This window comes from Phyllostomus hastatus, unplaced genomic scaffold (assembly GCF_019186645.2).
Source record: "Phyllostomus hastatus isolate PE091 unplaced genomic scaffold, TTU_PhHast_1.1 phas_contig_495, whole genome shotgun sequence".
NCBI lineage: Eukaryota > Metazoa > Chordata > Mammalia > Chiroptera > Phyllostomidae > Phyllostomus > Phyllostomus hastatus.
Genome location: NW_025333895.1, coordinates 1,997,535 through 2,018,841, shown reverse-complemented (window position 1 = coordinate 2,018,841; position 21,307 = coordinate 1,997,535). Strand labels below are relative to the sequence as shown.

Genomic DNA, 21,307 nt, shown 5'->3' with positions numbered 1-21,307 from the left:
CTATGTGAAATATTTGTGTGTGTGCAGTTATCGAAGGTCCATAGTACAGTTCACAGCCTCCGGTTAGTCCGTTGCCTCATTTAGTCCCCACAGTAGGTGGCCGTACTACACATAGTGAAGTTAAGGCCACAGACGTAGTAGGTGGTAGAGCTGGGATCCAAACTCAGATTTGCTTGATACCGGAGTCCATACTTTTAATTACAGTCTTCTTTAAACCCCACTGTCACTCTCCTCGTACCCTCTAGTGTAAATAATACCAGTAACACAGGTGAAATAATTGTACATTTGTTGAATGTTGTGGGGAAAGCTATATAATAATAGGTACCCTTCCTAATATGGAAGGGAGAATAGTCTGTTTGATTTATGTTAGAGAGAAAGGGACAGGGAAGAGAACTGACATTTACTGATATCCACTTATGTCCTGGGTATCTTCCTACAAGCTCAGTGTGAATAATAACAGCTACACTAGCAGCTCCCTTTCATTGAGCCCTGTGTGCCAGGCGCATGAGGCATACAAAATGGTTCATTATCGGGGTGCAGTTGATATCATCTGATAAATGAGGAAACTAATACTTAGGATCAGTCATTTGCTTAAGGACTGACGTTGTCAGAATTTGAGCTGAAACCTGTCTCCTTTTCCGCTGTACCATGCTATCTTCTCTGCCAGAGGACACATAATTACCTGTGCCCAGGTAATTAATTCTGACTTGCACCTGTGAAGTGGCACTGGCAGCTCAGTTCCTGTGTAGAAAGGAAGCTGGCTTTTCTAAGCTTGAAGTACTTTCACTGTAAAGGCAGTCCTGTGGTAAGGTGTCTGCGTGGCCCTAACCACTGTCACTTGGTTGTGTGGACTGTGAGTGAGTATCTAGTGAGTTCCCTTTGGTCTGTCTTGCTAAGATTGGAAGGGGAAGTGAAAACTGAGATTTGAAATTAAATGATGAGATATTATTGGTTTTCACAGCAGGGCATTTCTGATGACCAAACCAGGCCTGGTTCTTGTTCTTTATCAAGGCTAGAAAAATCTGCCTGTTTGTATTCACCATTTATACCACGCACAGTTTGTACTATACCTGTTTGCCTGTGTTGTTCATCGTTAATGGAGGCTGTCTGCCTAGCTTTCCTTAACAGGAACGGTTTTCAGGCTGAGAAAATCATCATTTTCATTTTTTTTTGTTTGTTTAATTAACTTCCTTTCCTGATGTTTGTCCATTCTTGGTACGTGCGTCATCCTCCTCACCCAAGACTATGCTGAGCAGGTCCGAAACTTGCAGAAGATAAAAGAGAAGCTTGAAATTGCGTTAGAAAAACACCAGGATTGTACGTATTTTTTTTTCCTTTTTTTTTTAATCCTTTTAAGGTTTAGTTTTTTGAAATGAAACAATAGTAAATAGTCAAGTTTTTCACTTTGCCATAGTTCAAATCTATATTTTATGAGTAGTTTACAGTATTTATATATAATAACATTTGTTTGGTATTTATGTTGTCTTATGGGCATGCTTCTTAGGAGAAGGTCATTATCAGCTGTGTCCATCCAGTTGGCCAGTCTGTTGTACCTGGCTTCTGGACCTAGACTGGGAGACTTTGGTTCTGGCTGTAGCTCCCTCCCTGCTCTGCTAAGAAGTGGGGGGGAAACCTCTGCCTGCCCCCACTCCTCCCACAGCAGAACATGCATTGTGTTCATTCTGCCCTGTCTCGTGTGTGCTTCGCTGGGCCCAATCCAAGGAGATGCTACCAGAAGTAGAAAGTTATTTTTTATTGATGTAATACATACTAAAAATATTTTTAAAGGAAAAGAAAGTGAAAGAAATATTTTTTGTATGTTGCTTTGCTTTTTGTTTTTGTTTTTATTTCTGTAAAGTGGTAGTAGTCATCACTTAGCAACAGTGTTAGTGTTTTCTTGTACCTTACCTAATTCAGTGCTCTATCATTGTGCCATTTGAAAAGTCACCTTTTGGCATCTTCCTAAATGTATATACTTAACTATTAAAAAAAAATAGGAAACAAACAATAAACGGTGGTCTATTACTAAGGCCAAAAAGATTCTGGGAAAGTCGAGATGGATCAGGTTTTTGCCAGGCTCATAATTCACTTATGTGACCTCAGCCTTTTTGGTTAGGTAACAATTGTAAAGTAATCACATGGGTTATTTGTCATACTGTTTCTGAAATATTTCCATATCTCAAAAAAAGCCTATTTGTTAACAGCTTCCATGCGGAAATTTCAAGAGCAGAATGAGACATTCCAAGCCAACAGAGCCAAAATGGCAGAAGAACTGGCTTTGGCATTAGCCAGAAAGGACCAGGTATTTTATGTGTGACACTGCCCAAGACTGGTGAAGAGACTTCACTTAGTGACGGGATTTTAAAAAATCATGACGTAAACCTGGTAGAAAATATTTACAGCCTAGGAGAAAAGGAATGCTGTTATATATGTTCTTTGAGATTTCATTTGGACTCAGGGTGGGATATTATCAAGAAACTTTACAGTTATAATTGTGAAATGTGTCCAGAATGGGAGAGTATTAGTCTGCAACTGTGTAGCTTTGTAAAATGGAAAAGGGAAATTGTGTGTCCATAATCTGGTGGTGAGCCCAAGACAAGGAAAAGGTCTCTGTCCTCTGAAAAACTGTCTCAAAACCTAGACTCAAACGCCTGCCCTTTATACTGGAAAAGATGCTTTCAAGCTAGCCATCACCTGTGATGTACGTAGTTCTTACACTCTCAGGCCCCTAAGTTTCTTCAGCTCCAGCCAGCTGGACAGAAAGGAAGGCCTGTAATCTCATTAGAATCATCTGTTTTAAGATGCTCAATAAGCAACACTAAGAAAGGAAAATAATGCTATCACTAGCTGTTATGAGGTATATTTTGTACAATGGCGTTTTAAATTTAAGCATCAAAATGTTATCATGATAATCCTTATTAATTAAGACAGGGTCAATTTATCAATATTATATTACTGCATTTAAGAAAATGTATGATTTACCTGCAGTAGGTGGGGTGGTCGGTCGGTTGGTTGGTTTTAAAGTGTATATTTGTCAAGTAGGACATTTACTAGACAAAAGAAACATCATTCACCACTACTTAGTGGCAAACTAAGGTATGAGTGTCTGTAAATGAAGAAATACTCTAAAATCGGTAGATTCTGATTGTAGGCACTTGGTATCGGGCATTTTGAACCAGCAGGTATTTTTCCCCTGTACAGTGATTTGTAAATAAGGGGCATAATCCCTTTTCTCTTAACTTACACTAGATGGCATGAAGCATATTGGTAAAATCAAGACGAGAAGGAAAATAATTATTAGGGGCTGCTGAAGACTTTCCCCTTCAGTAAATTATTTTCTAAACATCAATTGCAGAGTTACCAACTCTGCTGGTCCAAACTACCCATCCCAAGAAATTACAGTAATAATCATGGGAAAACACTCAGAAGGAAGCTGAAAAGCCGCATCTGAACAGCAGAGATAGCTCTGTTTGGGTGTCTACTTAGTAAACAAACCCAGGCTTATATTTGTGTTCTAGAATCTTGTATAAAGTTCATTTTCTTCCTTTAGGACTCTTGGCTTTCTTAATATTAAGCCAACTTCATGGGTGTTTAAAAAACGTTCTGTTTTGTTTGGTTGCTGGGTTACTTTGGGGAGGGGAGTGGTAGGTGGTTTTGTTTTCTGAAAATCATGCTATTATTGATACTCTTCCCTGGAAACTATACTTTTTTGTTGTTCTGTTTTAGGAATGGTCAGAGAAAATGGATCAGCTTGAAAAGGTTAGTTCATCTTTATTTTTGCCTCATGGTGAATGTTGGCCTTTTCTGTGGGCTTAGGAAATGGTTTCTGCAGTGTCCAGGGTACTGATAACTATGTCACCTCTTCGAAGCCAGGTACTGACTTGAAAACCTCATGTCTTACACTTTCTTGGGGGCCAGGCCCCTGCCAACATACTGTCTACCCGGCTCTGAACTTTCTCGGTGTACCTGAAGGCGGGTAGGAGCGCCTCAGTAGGGCTCCATTGCCCTTTCCCTTCCGACTGGGTCCCACTTGCAGGGGAGCACTAGAGAACCGTGTGTGGAAGAAGACTGTGGTCAGAATGTTTAGTTCACAGCCTTCTCCACGTGGGGTCCCTCAAGGTTGGTTGTATCCCACGGTCAAAGGTCACAGCTTGAGTCGGACCTTTGGTTTCCCCTCTTGACAGTTTCTCCCTCTGGATTTCTTGTAACCTCTTCATCCCTTCGCCCCTTCGTGCCTATCTACTACTAGCACATTTTCTCTTTTTAAGTTTTGTTACTCTGCCCAAAGCTTTGAGAAGTCCCTTTATTAAACGTTTCTCAAAATACCTAATTTCAGTCTGCCATCTCTTTTCTTGCTGGGACCCTGACCGACACTCTCGTCCCGTTAGGAACCCTTTTTGAGGACCCAGTGAGACGAGGGCATTTCTCCGAGCTCGGCATCGAGCAGCTGAGAGGGCCTGCTGGCCGCGTGCAGACGAGGAGGGCTGATTACTCCAGCCCCGTGGCTTGTGGCTTGCCCAGCGCTGTGTTGGTGCCTGAGGGAGTCCTGGCCCCCAGGCGTGGACAGGAAGATGGAATTTCAAGGCTACAATTAGGAAAATGTTTTAATTTTTTAAATTTAATTTAAAAAAATATTTATTGTATTTTTTCCATTATCCTTTAGTCCCCTTATATCCCCCTCCCCCCAGCAATCACCATTCTGTTGTCCATGCCCATGAGTCCTTTTTCCTTTTGACTCAACCCCTCCATCCTCCAACTTCCCCCCGTGCCCCCACTGCCCGTCATCCTACTGCCCGTCATCCTGCTCCCCATCTGTGTCTGTCCCCACTTTCCTTGTGAGTTCAGTTTGTTCATCAGATTCCACATGTGAGTGAAATCATACGGCATTTGACTTAGAAGAATATTTTAATTTAAAATAATAAGTAGTCAACGCCTTCAGCCTGAATTATGTGCTGCTACTTGAGTCATTCCTTGTTTTCATTGAGCACTCCTAAGTTACTCTTCATGGTAGAAAAGTTATTTCTTGGATTGATATAGTAAGTTGCAAAATATATTTGCCATTAGTTTTATTCAACAGATGAACTTTATTATTGCTTTATTCTTGACATAAAGCACCAAGTTAAGCCAGTGATTTTCTGTGTGTTCTGTAGAAATCTGATTATTAAATCAGAATACTTTAACATATTTATATATAAGGAAAGAGTTACAGAAAAGTCAAGCTATCTCCCAAAGAAAGTATGCCAAAAAAAAACCTTCGAAACATGGTGTTAATGATGGTTTTCTTAAATATGGTGGTGTGGGTTAGGTCAAAGTATTCTTACCCTAAAAGAAACTGTTATGATTGTAGCAATTGAAATTATGATTGGACTGTTTTTTTATCTTTTAAAATTATGGTAAAGGGGGATCCATATAGGACTGTACTAAATAAAACCTGGTTTAGTTCACTAAGGAGATTGTCTCTCTCCCCCACCGCCCCTCACCAAAGGAGGGGTTGGGAACTATTTTAGATTGGGAAAGACTCATGAGACACTGTGTAGCCACTGTGATTTTTGGAAATGTTATTTTTAGGCTGTTTTAATTTCTTTTCAATCAGGATTTGGAAACTGCAATAGTAGTGTTTGTCCCTAAGAGAATCCATCTCGGGAAGCTGTCATGTAGTAAATTGTTACCTGCTGACACCGGTCATGTCTAGTTTTTGTTGGCATGCTAACGGAATCAGTTCTACTAAAATGCATCTAACTTTTTAAGGGCATTTGGTCTTCAGTTATTGTTGTCAGCCAGTTGAGTCTGTCACTGAGAATAGATGTGTAAAATGGATACCCGGAATTGCTAGTCAGACTTAAGACTTAAAGGGTTAAGTAATTTAAAACATTTATTTTTAACTTAAAGAATTTATAGGTAATGACAAATTGGTCATATTACTGTAAAGCTTTCTATTATCAATATATTATTATCTACTGACAAGAGATTTCCTTGAGATTTTCCTTTATTAAGAATTCTGTCCCTGGCTGATGTGGTTCATTAGATTGAGTGCCGACCTGCAAACGAAAAGGTCACAGGTTCAATTCCCAGTCAAAGCACATGCCTGGGTTGCAGCCCAGGTTCCCCAGTTAGGGGCTCACAAGAGGCAACCAATTGCTGTATCTTTCACACATTGTTCTCTTTCCTTCCCTTCCTCTGTCTCCAACAAGTAAATAAATAAAATCTTAAAAAAAAACCACACAAGAATTCTGCTTATATAGTATGATTTTAATGTCTTAGTTGCCTGAGTTGATGTCTTCTTCTTCCACCTAGGAGAAAAGGTTTCTGACAGCTCAGTTACAGGAAGTGAAGAACCAGAGTTTGAATCTTTTCCAAAGGAGAGATGAAATGGACGAACTAGAGGGGTTCCAGCAGCAGGAGCTAAGTAAAGTAAAACACATGGTGCGCATTTTTGTTGTAGTCACTGCGTGCTGAATGGATGATTAATTGTTCTGATTTTGCTAGTCATCACCCTCTCAGTACTGATAAACATAGCCAAGTAATCATTGATATTAATCATATTTTTATTTTTTTAATTTATTAAAGTGGAAAAGTTCAGTTTGATTTTCTTTTCTTTCTTTTTCACTGATGGGCATATAAGGCCAATTAGAAGCCCATACAAATATAATGAAAATTTGGCCTATTGATCCAGATTTTTATTTTAAATTATATTTCTTAGTAGTGGCTCAGTGAAACTTTATCTTTGTGTCAGCTTTTAAAAAAAGAAGAAAGTCTGGGGAAAATGGAGCAAGAGTTGGAGGCACAAACCAGAGAACTTAGTCGCACCCAGAAGGAGTTGATGACTTCCAATCAGATGTCATCAGACTTAAGGCAGAAGCTAGAAGAATTGCAGAGACACTGCTCAGCGCTGGAAGAGCAGAGGTTCTTGCTTGGTCTGTGGGGCCCATGGGAAGCGGTGTTAGTGTAGCTCTGGCTATAACCCGCCCACCATTCCCCATTACTCTTCGCAACACTTTCTGATCTCAGTTCTGGCACAGGTTCTGGGCTTGCCCTTCTCTGCCTAGGGCTCAGGATCCCTACCCGCAAACTCTCATTCCCTTTCACCTCCCTAAGCTCAGAACTCCTCCAACCGTGCTGAGCAATTCAGTATGTTTTAGTTTCTAAGCTATTGAGAAGCCAAAGGCAGATCAGGATTTCTTGCTTAAGCCTGGGTGGAATTTTTCTCTTTGGGCTTCTGCTTCAGAGAGGGCCAAGGAGTCTTCTCCATTGATAATCTTCACATAGTGAATGTTCACAGCCCTGACATCTAAAGAATCATTGTATTTTTCCTGCAGAAGAGTGTGTATTAGATGAGATATCCAAATTTGTTCATTATCTGCTTTCTTTCAATGAAGAGATCTTGTGACAGCTTCAAAAACAGGTGTGGAAAATAAGGTCACAGCCCTGGAGCTAAAGGAACAAGAGCTCCAAGCTTTCATTCAGCAGCTTTCCATTGATTTGCAAAAGGTAAGTTGAACAAAAACAGAAAATAAAAAAATAAACAGCCCAGACTGATGTGGCTCAGTTGGTTGAGCATCCATAGTTCCACAGAGCAAAGGGTTGCCTGTTCGATTCCCAGTCAGGGCACGTGCTTGGGTTGCGGGCTTGGTCCCCAGTTGGGGGTGCAGATGAGAGGCAAATGATAGATGTTTCTCCCTCACATCAATGCTTCTCTCCCTTTCTCTCTCTCGATAGATACATACATATATACAGATATATATACATACATACATACATACAAACAAAAAACAAAACGTAAAGAGAGTGTTAGGAGTGGACTCAGTTTCTAGGATTCATGAGTGGGGTAAAAAACCAATTCTGTCAGAAGTTTCCACGTGAGGACGGTTCCCGAAACCTGGCTCTCATGCAGCCCACATCACCCTAGCCACCCGGTCTAGCCAGGCCTCGTTCACAGGGACGCGGCCACGCAGCTGAGCAAGGGCAGCTTAACCAAGGAGGTCAGTGTTGTTCTGACAGGAATTCTCGGAGTGCGCCATTTGGCCTACTCAGATATGTTTTAAAATTCTATGTGAGGGACCCTGAGCACAAGAAAATGTCATAGTCATGATCGACACAGCCCAAGTTTGACATTCCTGGCTCTATTCCAGTGTGTTCGAAAGCACATACATGATATCATTACAATTTCTTTTTTCTTGTGTCCAACATGCATTTGTTGCCCTCCTACTCTAGGTACATGCTAAATTCTGAGAATATAAAAATGAACACTAGTAACATTGTTGATTGTAAAGTAGTGTTTCTCAGTGGGTTTTTTTTTTTTATCACCGTTTTGAGCAGAACAGTTTGTATTGTGTGATTGTCCTGCACATTGCAGGACATTGAGCTTTCCTGAACCCTGGGTTCTGAATGTCAGACATCAACAATCCAGCCCTTGCCCTGCTGTGACAGAACACCCCCTAGAGGGCGCCCCATGCATTCTTCCCTCACCCCCTGGGAACGACTAATCTCACAGGCAAGGGAGACTGCAGCATTGTTACAGTGCAGTCAGATTCGTGTAAATAGAAGTCTGTGTGCCCCTTCCAGCTAAGTACTAGCACACTTACAGATAGCTGAATGGAAACTACGAGAGGTGATACACCTTGTTCAGATTTATCCAGTAAGTGACAGAGCTGGATTCTAACCCAAGTCTTTCTCCAAAGCTCATGCTTGTTCTGGGCTTTTGCCTCACAACACGGAGCACCTAGGAAATAGATCTTGCACAAATGAATGACTGTGAGACAAGCTCTCTGTCCTCAGTGAACTGAAAATTTAGACACATCCAGTGTTCGCTTTGAGAGGCTTACAACTTCAGTATGGAACTCAAACCTACTGTGACCATGAGAAAAACATCACAACTCAACAGGTCCCAAGTAAATGAAGCAGATTTTTCACATTCAAAGGCATGCTATAGGAGAATGCATTTCCAGCTCGGGAGTCAAGGAATCCTTCCTGGAGGATCTGGAATTTCAAGGATGAGTAGGACAGCAGGAGGCAGAGAAAGCAGAAGGGTACAGAATACATTTGGGGGCTGGGCGTGGAGGGGATAACAGATACAAAACTTTGGGATTGAAGGGACCGTTTGATATCAATTAGAACTATCCATTTTATAATTGGGGAAACTGTGCAGATGCTGGTAATACTAAGTTCTCGCATTCATTCTAAAAATATGATTTGAGCTTTATTATGTGCCAGGCTCTGTGCTGTGCTAAGTGTTAGAAATGCTGTGGTGAGCAGAGTGGATACTGCTGATAGTCCAGCAGGGACGACAGACACTAGTCAATGCTCACCTGAGTGTGTGATTACAAACTGTTACTCGTGCTGTGGAGGAAGTCCACAGGATGCGGTGGGGTCCTATAAGAGGGCATCAGGTTCAAGCTAACCTGGAGTCACGGACCACCTGTGTCCCGCAGCCTTGATTAGCTGCAGGCATTTTTGGTCGATTCGTTTGGATTTTCTACACAGAGGATCGTGTCATCTGCAAATACAGTTTTTATGTTTTTCTTCCTAACCTGTACACCTGTTATTTCCTTGTCTTGCCTTATTGCATTAGCAAGGACTTCCAGTACAGTGTCAGACAGGAGTGGTGAGAGGGGACATACTGGCCTTGTCACTGATCTGACTGGGAAAGCTTTGCGGTTCCTCACCACACCACTAAGTGTGATGTGAGCTGTAGCACATTAGGTGCTGAGGGCCTGCGTTAAAGCAGCCCGAGTGGAGAAGGGGACTCCACGTGGGGTGTGGTGCGCAGAGTCTACATGGAAATTAGACTCTGATTCTCTTCTGTTCCTAGCCCTGCCTGACGCAGTGACTGGTATAAGCCTTGTTTGTCCTTTTGGTTTCACTGGGAAGGGTCACTTGTATTTTTCAAGTTCAGATTGATATGTAGTAGAATGAGTACAGGCTTTGGACCCAGAAGACCTGGCTTTGAGTCCGTTATCTATCACTAAGGACTAGGTTTAGTCCTTACGCTTCAGTTTCCCTGTAAAGGGACACGGTGAGGGGTGGTTGTGAGGACTAGTGGCAGTGGGGCAGGCTTGCACATGTTCTGAAAACTACAGCTGCTTGTGCTACTGTTCCATGCCATCATAATCATCCCTGTCACTGCTATTAACATTGTTAGTAAGAGACCCATAAAGATGGGTCAATATGGCAAAAGCTTAGTTTTTCCTTCCTGTTAAATTCCCTCTCTCTTCTGTGTGTTCTGCCTTGCATAATGTTCCCATTCATCCAGCCCCAACCCACTGCTACCATCAGAGCTGAAGCAATAAACTGGAATAAAGAATTGGGCAGCTGTTGGTTTAAGGCACAGCAGCTCTCTTGTGGTCCCTATGTGAGCCAGGGTGTATATCATCTCTGGTTGTAGAAGTTTCGTCCTCAGCCTTAAGGCAGCTGCATTAGCACCATTGTTGTTTCATCCAGCCCCACGCTTCCAGGAGCACGGTTCTGTGGGATACTGTGGGGCTAGCAGGGAGCTTCCTGCATGGGATTATCTCTACTGGGTTTTGGTATGGGGTAAAGATGTTGGACACTGGATTAATGGAATTAAACACATGCTTGATGAGAGAGAGGAGACATGTTCCCTTAGCCAGTGAATCATCGCAGTGAACCTAGTCATTGTAAAGAGGAGAAGCATTTTCCCAGGGTCCAGGCTAGATTCCACAGCGGTAGGAGCGTGGCTTCTTCCCAGGCTGTCCCAGGTGGCTTAAATTGGGGCAGGCGTTAGCCTCCTGGTGAACAGGGTCTGAACTGGATGCCAAAGTGGCACTGGATTCTGATTTTGTATCTTTTTTTGACCCATTTTCAGGGAAGATTTCGTGGCTGGATACTCTTCTAGAATGCAGTTGAGAACAAGTTCAGGGGCACTCGGTGGTCCTAGAGGAGACAGGAAGGGAGGGACAGGGAAGGGAGGATTTATAGTGTAATGTCATCTCTGCGTTCACCTGCAGGTCACTGCTGAAACTCAAGAGAAAGAAAAGCTCATCACCCATTTCCAGGAGAAAGTTGCATCCTTAGAGAAGAGACTGGAGCAGAACTTATCAGGAGAAGAGCAGGCGCAGGAACTCCTGAAAGAGGTAATGAACTCTCTGGGGGCCAGCCAGTGTGGGGCAGGAGATTCATAAAACCCTAGAGTTTCAGATCCTGAGAGTCTGCAAACAGCTTGGTGAGAGGACACTCCCTCTGGCTTTTGATTGTCCTGCTTGCAGCAGAAAACAGCCTCATGTCACCTGCGTGTGACATGTCCTCCTCAGGGAAAGCTTTGTTCAGAGATGCATATGAATAAATAGCATCCTGATCACCAGTGAACCCACCTACGGATTTGCTCCACTTGGGCTGTCTGGTACTGCTGCGTTTACTTCTCCCTTTTTGCACTTTCCATTGGCCAAGGAAGACAGTTACCATCTGCCTTTGGCTTGAGCAAAAATTGGGCGGTAAGTGGACTCTCCTTAGTGGAAAGAGGCTATTGAGAAGGCTGACCTTCTGCCCAGAGGTGTAGGTGAGCTTGCTTTCTCACCAGGTCTGAGCTCCTTGTCTGCCCACATTCCTTTCCTCCTCTTCTATACCAGTGATGGGCCTCACCATGACAGAGGTGACAAAGCCAAGGCCTTGGGCCTAGATTAGACCCTCACTTTCTGTCTTCAGTTAGTTTCCATCTCCACTGCCACTGTTGTCCTTGAGGGCTTCCAGCAGCCCGAGCCTAGTTCATGTTAGAAGTCTCCGGACCGGCCCACCAGCGTCAGCCTGCCCTCTTCCACCACCTGACACAGCCCTCCACACGTGCTGCCAGACTGCTCTTCCTGAACTTAGAGATCTTCCACGGTTCCTCTCCCCACAGTCGGCCGTGCATGCACTGTGGGTTCTAGGGTGTAAATTAATGTCTAGAGCCAGACTAGCTTTGTGTCTCACCTCTACTGTTTATTAGTGACTTAGAGCTAGTAATGTAATCTCTTTGTGTTTATTTTTTCTTCTAAGACAGGGTTATTGTACCAAATGCATAGGGTTGTTACTAGGATTAAATGAGTTACAGTATGTGAAGTGCTTAGAATGAGGCTTACAACATAGTAGGGTCTTAATATATTTTCAGCTATTAATATTGTAATCATTATTGTGCCACCATCATCATTATTAAAGTTTAGTGTGCATAGGAATTACTTGGGGAGTTTGTTAAAAGTATGTGTATCTCTGGTCCTACACTCAGAAATTATGATTTCTGGGGTAATTGGCCTGGACTAAAGCCTCAAGTTTAGCAAAGTATTATAAGTTTTAATGCCAGTGTTTGGACAACTCCACTTTTAAAAATGTTGCCTACAGAATTAAATTCAAACTCCGTTCTGCAGCATAGAAAGCTTCTATGATCTGGCCCTTTGCCTCACCAGTCTGGTTTCTTGACCTGAACCCTCCATCACTCTCATCTTTGGACAAGTTGTAGCTCCCGAATGTCCCCGGCAGTTTTGCACCTTCGGTGGTCATCCCTCTGTCTGGGTGCGCCACCCCCCACCCCGCCCCTGCCACCTGTGAATTAGGCCCCGCTTCCTCGAGGCTGTGAGCTCTCCTGCTCTGTGCTCCTCCTTGTCAATAGACTGCATTCTATTATATAATTTGTTTGTTACTCTTTTGCCCCAACCTCAAGAGCAAAGGATGGTGTCGAGTTTATCTGTGTGCACTTCATGATATGTGAATTTTTATCTTTTACTCTTCTTCGCACTTACAGAAAACAATTGCCGAGCAGAATTTGGAGGAGACCAGACGGCAGCTCTCGGTAGCCAGAAGCAGCCAGGCCGAGGCCATCGACATCCTGGAGACACGGGTACTGACCTCACTCCTACTGATCGCAGCGTCTGGGTGGCGGCCTGGTTGGAGGCCTCGGCTGTGGCTAGGAATCCCCTTGGGTCAGAGGTTTTCTTTTGAAGGGGCTGTTTTTGGATCTGACTTATGTAGGCATTTTCTTCATTCTTGCCACATTATCATCATCGTTCCACACAGAGGTTTCTTCTTGTTTGTTATTTCCTTTTATCCCCATTTCACTTCCTCCCATGAGAAACCATCCTGACATGGGTAGTGGAGACCCTCCTATTGTTGGGTTACCCTAAAATTGGTGGCATTGGTTGGTGTGCACGTGTACGGATTTATGTGAATAATACAGCCATGAGTGTCTTCTCCCTTGCTTTCAACAGCTCCATCTTCTGTGTCTACTTCACTGTACGTACCTGCTCTATTTTGTAGCTATTTTCTAGGTGGCAGACAGATTGCCTTCTTGCTGCCACCACAGATTACACTGCAGTGAACACCCTTATCCCTGTCACCTTAAGGAGGAGAGAGAATGCATGTGACCTGATGTGACTAACTAGGAAAGGATGTTCCCAGCAGGGCTGCACCTGGTACTACCCCCCCAGCATGCACACCATGTCCGTATCTGGGGGCTTTTCTAACATTGGCATTTCCCAGTCTTTTCATTTCTTGCCAGTTTAAGGAGTGGAAAGTGGTGGGAAGGACACTATCTCTGTGGTGCCTCTTTAACGAGTGCTCTACCCTGGGACCTAAGCCCCTCCCAAAGGCCCCACGTCAGCATCGCAGCAGGTGAATTGTGGTGGAGGGGAGGCGACCATGGACTTTCAGATCATAGCAATTTAGCTCATTTTATAAAATCTTACTTCCCAATAAACACATTATAAGGTATAGTTTTCTCTAAATACAGCTTTATTTGTTTTATTATAATTCCGTTGTATTTCTGAATATCCATTTTTTTATTGTAGTAAAATATATGTAACGTAAAATTTACCATTTCTGCCATTTCCAGGTGTACAGTTCAGTGGTGTCAGGTACACTCCCACTGTTGTGCAGCTGTCCCCACCCTCCATCTCCAGAGCTTTCTCACCTTCTCTGCCCGAAACTCTGTGCCCATTAAACAGTAGCTCCCCGGCCCTGGCTGGTGTGGCTCGGTGGATTGAGCGCCGGCCTGTGAACCAAGAGATCACTGGTTCAGTTCTCTGTAAAGGGCACATGCCTGGGTTGTGGGCCAGGTGTAGGCTCACAACCCAGGCCAGTTGTGGGCCAGTTGTGGGCCAGGCATGTGAGTCAACCAACTGATGTTTCTCACACATCGATGTTTCTCTCCCTCCCTTCCCCTCTCTCTGAAAATAAATAAAATCTTTAAAAAAATAAACAGTAAACAATAACTCCCCATTCTCTCCTCCCCTACCCCTGGTGGCCGCCATTCCACTTTCTCTGTCTGTGGATTTGACGGATGTAGGTACCTCGTGCTAGTGACATCGTACAATATTTGTCCTTTTGTGTCTGGCTTACTTCACTTACCATAATGTCCTCAGGGTTTGTCCGTGTTGTAGGATGTGTCAGAATCCTTCCTTTTTAAGGCTGAATAAGCCACTTCAGGCTCTTGTTCCATGGATGTACCATGTTTTGTTAGTCCATTCATTCATCCATGGACGTTTGGGTTGTTTCCACCCTTTAGTTCTTGCGGGTAATGCTGCTTGAATATCAGTGTAGCGCAATGGACGAGGTTATGGCGAGGGTTCACACTTTCACTGCTCTTAAGTGTATCGTATATATACCTGGGAGTGGGCTTGCTGGGATGTAATGGTAACTCTGTGCTTAACCTTCTGAAGATCTGAAATCATTCTTGAGTTCTGCCTCTAACTGGGGCTTGAGTAGATGTGTTCTGAACCTAGGCCAGGAGTTTAAAAAGCTAGGTTTTGGTCGTGTCTCTATCACAGATAAAATTTATGATCGTGGACAGTTAGCATTACTGGTCTCTTCTATGGAAGTACTCACACAGTTTCAATGGGGTTGTCAGTGAAACCATGGAATGGGAATGTATCTGAGGAACCATGAGACCAAAAACATCCTTTTCTCATTGGGTGCCTCCTCCTCCTCGACAAAGCTCTAACCTGCCCTGTGCTTATATTTCAGTAGTTAAGTTCCCCGCTGGCAGACCTTATTCCACAAACGGGGGACTTTATCAGAGAAATTGGCAGAGATGGCTTGGGTCAGTTAAAAATGTCCCACTGGAGAGTCAGGTCTAGCTGAGAGCTGGACAGTGTGTTGTCACCTGGGTCAGCCTCGTGTCTGAGCGCAGGGCCAGGTACATCACAGTCAGACTTGGTCAGCATTTGTGGAATGAATGACCAAAATTTGTGTCATAGCAGCAACCCTACTTCCATGCCAGGGAATCTATCTTAACGAAGTGATTCAAACCAGGCCAACAACTCTGCATAAAGATATTAACCGCCGTTATTATTTGGATGGGAAAATGCCAGCGCAGTAGGCAGTGTAGCCGTAAATTCTGAAACAGCCTTTGAGAAAATAATCTCAGGTATGAAGACCACATGAAAACACAGATGAAAACTTGATTGAGAAAGGAAAATACAAAGTTTTACTAGAATTGTATACAAAGTTATTTTTTAAAGTAAAAATAGATAGAAAGGAAATACATTAGGATGATAGTGTTTAAAAAAAGAAAAAAAAATGATAGTGCTCTGGCTGGTGTGGCTCAGTGGGCTGAGTGCCGGCCTGTGAACCGAAAGATCGCCTGTTCGATTCCCAATAAAGGCACATGCCTGTGTTGCTGGCTGGGTCCTCAGTTGGGAGCTTACAAGAGGCAACCAGTCAATGTTTCTGTCCCCCACTTCCTCCCTTCCCCCCTCTCTAAAAATAAAGAATTTTTTTTACAGAAAGGGCGATGGCGTTTTCTAGTGGTAGACTTAAACTGACTTGGTGTTGAAAGCCGTTTGCTCTTACTCTCGGCCTCTGTCTCCCCCGCTCAGGTGAAGGAACTGGAGCAGAGCCTGCAAGCCTCTGAGGAGAAGCTGATGCAGAGCAGGGCCATCGCCGCCACGCAGGAAGCTCAGATTCAGGAGCTTGTAAGTGGTTATTGTGGCTGCTGTGTCCCAGGCCCTGGAGGCTGTCGCTTTACACCTTTCACATACCCAACCTCACTGCCAACTTCTGGAATGGTCTCTGGACCTGACTCTAGATACAGTTGTTGCACTGGGTGAAGGCAGCTGGCAGCTGCAGGTAGAGGGAGTCAGGGCCTGGCGGAGGCCCTGAGTTTCCCAGAGTGACGGGCTAATTCCCACCTGACAGCTGGCCGGAGGGCCCAGGCTAGCTCTGGGACTGTGACAGTCAGTGGTAGTGCCCTGGCACTCAAACCTCAGCTTACAGCCAGGGCGGTGGAGAACAGGTCCAGGCTCTGGGGAGAAGGTGGTGCGCGCTTGGTCAGTTGTCACAGTCCCAGGAGGGGTGTTGAGTTAGAAACTAGAGAAGTAAGAACGGTACTCATTGCATGGTCACCCTGTCCCAGGCACTGTACTGAGTACTCTGCACCTCTTCTGTAGTCCTTGCAGCAGACCCAAGAGGTATGAGCTGTTATCCTCATTCTCTAGAGGAAGCAGGCTCAGAAAGACCAGGTTGCTAGGCCATGGTCTCCGAGCTAGTGAATGGCAGAACCAGCATTCTTCTCAGGGCAAGACCCTTGTTCGCCTTTATTACTGGGTTAGGCTGCCTCCCAGGGGAAAGCCACCGCCATAGAGGGCAGCACCGAGTACGGTGAGGGAGGGATGTGTCTTAGGACAGGCAGGTGCCCGGAGCTGCACCCCAGCACCAAGACCAATCCCAGACACCAGCTCCTGGGCAGGCCAGGGCCTGCGGGTAATAGGCAGAGCCTGCAGGGAGGGACCGCAGTAGCACCCAGGCTGGAAACAGTTGGGAAGAATGGTTGTATCGGACACCCATCTTTGCGTCACTGAGGAGCAGAATGAGGCCCCCGCTGTCCCCATGAATAATTGCCCTCTGTTACCCCCGCAGGCCACTGCAAACCAGGAGAGCGGCCGTGCACAGCAGCAGTGCAGGGAGCACGTCCACACGCTGGAGGCCCAGCTGGCTGCCCTCGAGACAGCTCGGGCGGCTGACCAGCTGGCTGCAGAGTGTCGGGTGGTGAGTGAGGAAGGGACTGGGGCCAGCCACTCTGAACTAGGGAACACTCTTTGGAGCAGTTTTTCTCTTTCCAACAAGACACCTGCTCAGGAGACTAGATGTAAAAAAGCTGCTTTAAAAAAAAAAAAAAACCCAAACAGGTGGCTTTTCTTTTTCCTTGGGCTGCATGGGGACTTCCTGACTCTTCCTGACCAGTCCCATCAGCTGCTTCCCACTGTCTTTGTAAAGTTTATATTTTTCTTCCCTAATGGCTTCTGCTTTCTCCAGTTCCACTTCCTGTTCCACAGTCTTCAGAATCAAGTGCCTATTTCTTCTTGTGAGGAGTTTGTCCAGTGGTTCTCCCCTACCCCATTCTCATGTCCCCAGAAAAGACTTGGGGGTTGTTTTTAAAGGTTCAGTGTCAAAGAGATAGGACTGTGCCCAGGGGAAATATGGTAAAGAGCTTTTCTTTTTATATATGCTTTTCTCAATTTGCAGAGGGAGCTGGAACAAGAAAATGCAGTCCTTAAAGAAAATAAGAATGAATGTGAACATTCTTTACACCACCACCAGCTTGAATTAAAGAAGCTAAAGGTATTTATGTAACTGATTCAGAGTTTCATAAGAGCGTCATGCCTTTCACTTGGAGAAGGAGTGAGACTGGAACTAACCTTTATTCAGTGGTTCTGTTAGGCATTTGCTAGACATTGTTACCTCCTTAAGTCCTCTCAGCGGTCCAGGACTAGGAAGAATTGTGCTCGTTTCTCAGCATTGAGTTCCATAGTTAGTTGGAGGCGGTGCCAGTCTGACTTTTCACCCCAGCGCAGAGGTGCAGCCCTTCCCCAGGGCCATCGTCAGGAGCTGCCCGAAGGTGCTGCTGTCAGAGCACTGCCACCGCCAGTCTATACAGCAAAGCCTTGGAGGGTGGCGGGGCCCTTACTGCTCCTTTACACAGGCGCCATGTGCAGGGATGAGGATGCAGTCTGCTGGACTGCCGCCCTCCCCGTCTGAGAACCTGGTGCTCTAATCAGGTGCTGCTCCCTTCATTTCCTGGACACACGTGGATGCGGAGGAAAGAGAGATTCGGCCACTCCCTTCTCGGCCGCCAGGCTCCCTTCTCAGCTGTCCATTCTGTAGTGTGTCATGGGTCACTGCGGTGCTTGCCCAGTTGGTCACGGCGCAGAGATGCTACAGGTCCTGTGGCCAGGGTCTGCTCTGAGAGCACCCACAGCGGAGGGCCTGCGCTGAGTCGGCTCTCAGCAGCAGTCGCCTCTAAGATCTGCAGCTGTTACTGCAGTAGAGCTGCATGTGGCAGCCTGCACTTCGGAGTCAGTTATTTTTTCATGCATTCCTTCAACCAACCTTTGAGTACCTGTAGGCACCGCTGTAGGTGCTGGGATGTGGCAGTGAGCAAGACGGATGGTCCTCCCTCTCCCCGCCCCCTGGTGGGGCTTGTAACTAGAAACAGTAACCTAGTGATAAAAAGTCATAAATGCTATAAAGAAAATAAAGCAGGGTGAAGAACCGCGAGTAGGGAGGAGAGGGCTTTTAAATATGGAGGGTAGGGTGGGCTTCTGTGATATTTGAGCAAAAGCTCTGAATAACGAGAAGGGGCTCACAATGTGAATGTTTGGTCAAGGGATATTCCAGACAGAAGAAATAGCAGTTAGTAAGACACTGAGGCAGAAAAAGATTGGGTTGTTCCAAGAACAGCACAGATGTGGTGCAGCGGCTGCTTGGTGGGCGGGGAGAACAGTGAAGGAAGCTGGGAGGCAGGGAAGACCTGGGAAGTCCTGAGCAGATGAGTGGTGTGAGGGGTTTTGTTTCTAAATGGTGACTCTGGTTCTGTGTGGAGAGTTCTCTAAGGACGCAGTACAGAAACAGGAAAACCTGTCAGGAGGCTCCGATTTTACTATGCTCACGTGTTTAAGGATATAACAGACAAAATAGAAAATTTCAGCAGCGATTTGGAAACTGCAAAAAATGACAGCAGTGTTGAAAAGGAATCAAATTAGCCCTGGCTGGTGTGGCTCAGTGGATTGAGCTCTGGCCTGCGAACCAAAGGGTCACTGGTTCGATTCCCAGTCTAGGGCACATGCCTGGGTTGCAGGCCAGGTCCCCAGTAGAGGGTGCCTGAGAGGCAGCCACACATTGATGTTTCTCTCCCTCTCTTTCTCCCCCCTTCCCTTCTCTCTAAAAATAAATAAATAAAAATTAAAAAAAAAATAAAACAATGAATGAGTTTATCAGCAGATTAGAACCAAAGAGAGAATTAGTGAAAAGAAGGAAAGAGCAGAATGAAATACAGAAAAGAAATGACAGAAGACATACAGGGGACGGTGAGGTGCTCTGTCCTGTGCCATCGGGGCCAGAAGGAGTGAAACAGATGAGTCGGGGGCAGTTATCGAAGAGATGGCGGCCGAGAGTGTCCCAAGCTGATGAAAGCTGTCAAGTCACAGGCACAGATGTCGGAACCCTTAGAAATCCAGAGAGGATAAATCTTCAGATGCATATGCAGACACAGCATGGTAATAGAATTGAAGAAAACCAGTAAAACAAAAACAAAGAAGTAGTCACCAACAGATTGCACCTAAAGGAAGTATTAAAGGGCACCTTTCAGGTCAAGGGAAATTCTAGATGGGAGTGTGGAGGATGTAAGGAGGTAAGAAAGAATTGCAAATACACGCATAAGAACAAACAGAAATCTGGCCCTGTCAGCCTGTGTCGGCCGTGGTCCAGGCAGGAGAGGGGAACCACTCTGAGTATCTGAGTGAGAATTTATGTCCTAATGTAACATTTTTTTTTCTAATAGTGGTTCTTTTTTTTTTTTTTCTTAAAGATTTTTATTTATTTTTTTTAGAGAGGGAAGGGAGGGAGATAGAAACATCAATGTGCGGTTGCTGGGGGTTATGGCCTGCAACCCAGGCATGTACCCTGGCTGGGAATTGAACCTGCGACACTCTAATGTAACATTTTTAATCCAGCATTAGAACAGGTGAAAGGTACCACAAAGGGGGCAACTGAAGGAAGCAGCTCCCAACCTTAGGGCGAAGAACTCAGTGAAGAAGTTACTAAGTTCAGGAATTAAGACCAGGAGCCCCACAGATCTGACCCTCAGACCTCGGGTGGTCCCTGTACGGTTGGCACTTGTGTCGTGTGTTGGGGGTAGGGCAGTGAGTGAAGTCAGCCCCGCGTGCAGGAAAGACTGCGAGCACGGTGAAGGCAGCGCACGGTGAAGGCAGCGGCTGCCTCCTGCAGACGGTGCAGGCCGGAGCAGTGTTGCGCACAGGAACGGGAAGCTCACAGGAGGGGGCAAGTCGTTCCCTCCCTCCTCCTGCCTTCCAGTCTCCCTTGAGCTTCCTCCCTTCGGCGAAGAACAACACGGAGCCAGCTGGGTGAGCAGACAGGAGCAGGGTTTGCAGGGTCCCAGGTGGGCGTCCGGAGCAGAACGTGGAAGGGCGTGTGCGGGCTGAGAGGCAGGAACTCAGAGCCAGCGCCCACAGGCTGTTTAGAAGTGCAGTTCATGTCCACTTTGGGGAGTTTCCTCAGTATCTGGGATTTCTAGTTTAGTGCCGCTCTGGTCCATTAGCACTCTGAGTGGTTTCAACCCTCTGATACTTCTTTAGACTTGTTTTAAGATCCAAGTTTACCTTAGTAAACATTTCAGTGCACTTGAAAATAATGTATTTCTGCTGCTGCAGAGAGAACATCCTAGGAATGCTAATTCGGTCAAGTTGGTTGGTAGTACTGTTCAAATCTTCTGTATGTTTCTGATTTTTTTTCTGTCTGCTTGTTCCATCAGTTACTGAGAGGGGTGTGCAAATCTTGCACTGTGATCATGCACTTGTCTCTTGCTCCCTTCAGTTGTGTCAGTCTTTGCTTCAGGAATTTTGAAGCACTCTTTTTAGGTGCGTACATTTTTAGAACTGTCTGTGTCCATATTTTTCAATAGAGCTGTTTCCTGAGCCTGTTGCGGAAGGCGTCCCCAGGTGCAGAGGGCTGCGCGGCAAACCGGAGCCATGCCCGCCAGCCTCGAGCCCACGGTCCTGGAGCGCCTGTGTCTGCGGTGGCAGCACAGGTTGCACAGCCCCCTAGCTGCAGTTCGGGGGGCCAGCCTCACCCTTCACTAGCCCATTCTTGAGGGAACTCAGTTTCCTTCTTTTAAACCCTCGTCCTCAAGAGGACTGCCCCGACGATCGATCAGGTGTGACCGTGACTGGGAAGTGTGAAGGCAGTTAGTTCCTGGCGGGGAGGCACTGAGTCTCTGCTTCCTGCCCAGACCTGCTTCCCTGTCCTCTGGCTCACAGTCTGTGTCCTGTCCTCTTAGGCACCAGCAGTCACCGAATCTCTTCGAAACTTCCCC

General features: G+C 45.4%; 1 protein-coding gene across 3 annotated transcripts in view; it reads left to right on the top strand.

Annotated features, from left to right (window-relative positions):
• Positions 1 to 21,307, top strand: part of GOLGA1 (golgin A1) — a 43,208-nt gene that overhangs the window by 11,542 nt on the left and 10,359 nt on the right. For all 3 annotated transcript variants that reach the window (XM_045846319.1, XM_045846320.1, XM_045846318.1), the window contains exons 5-15: positions 1,243 to 1,317; positions 2,205 to 2,302; positions 3,727 to 3,759; positions 6,295 to 6,423; positions 6,734 to 6,903; positions 7,377 to 7,488; positions 10,965 to 11,090; positions 12,728 to 12,823; positions 15,798 to 15,893; positions 16,837 to 16,965; positions 17,443 to 17,538. In XM_045846319.1, coding sequence (XP_045702275.1) covers positions 1,243 to 1,317; positions 2,205 to 2,302; positions 3,727 to 3,759; positions 6,295 to 6,423; positions 6,734 to 6,903; positions 7,377 to 7,488; positions 10,965 to 11,090; positions 12,728 to 12,823; positions 15,798 to 15,893; positions 16,837 to 16,965; positions 17,443 to 17,538 — 1,160 coding nt within the window. The remainder of the gene's footprint in view (positions 1 to 1,242; positions 1,318 to 2,204; positions 2,303 to 3,726; positions 3,760 to 6,294; positions 6,424 to 6,733; positions 6,904 to 7,376; positions 7,489 to 10,964; positions 11,091 to 12,727; positions 12,824 to 15,797; positions 15,894 to 16,836; positions 16,966 to 17,442; positions 17,539 to 21,307) is intronic.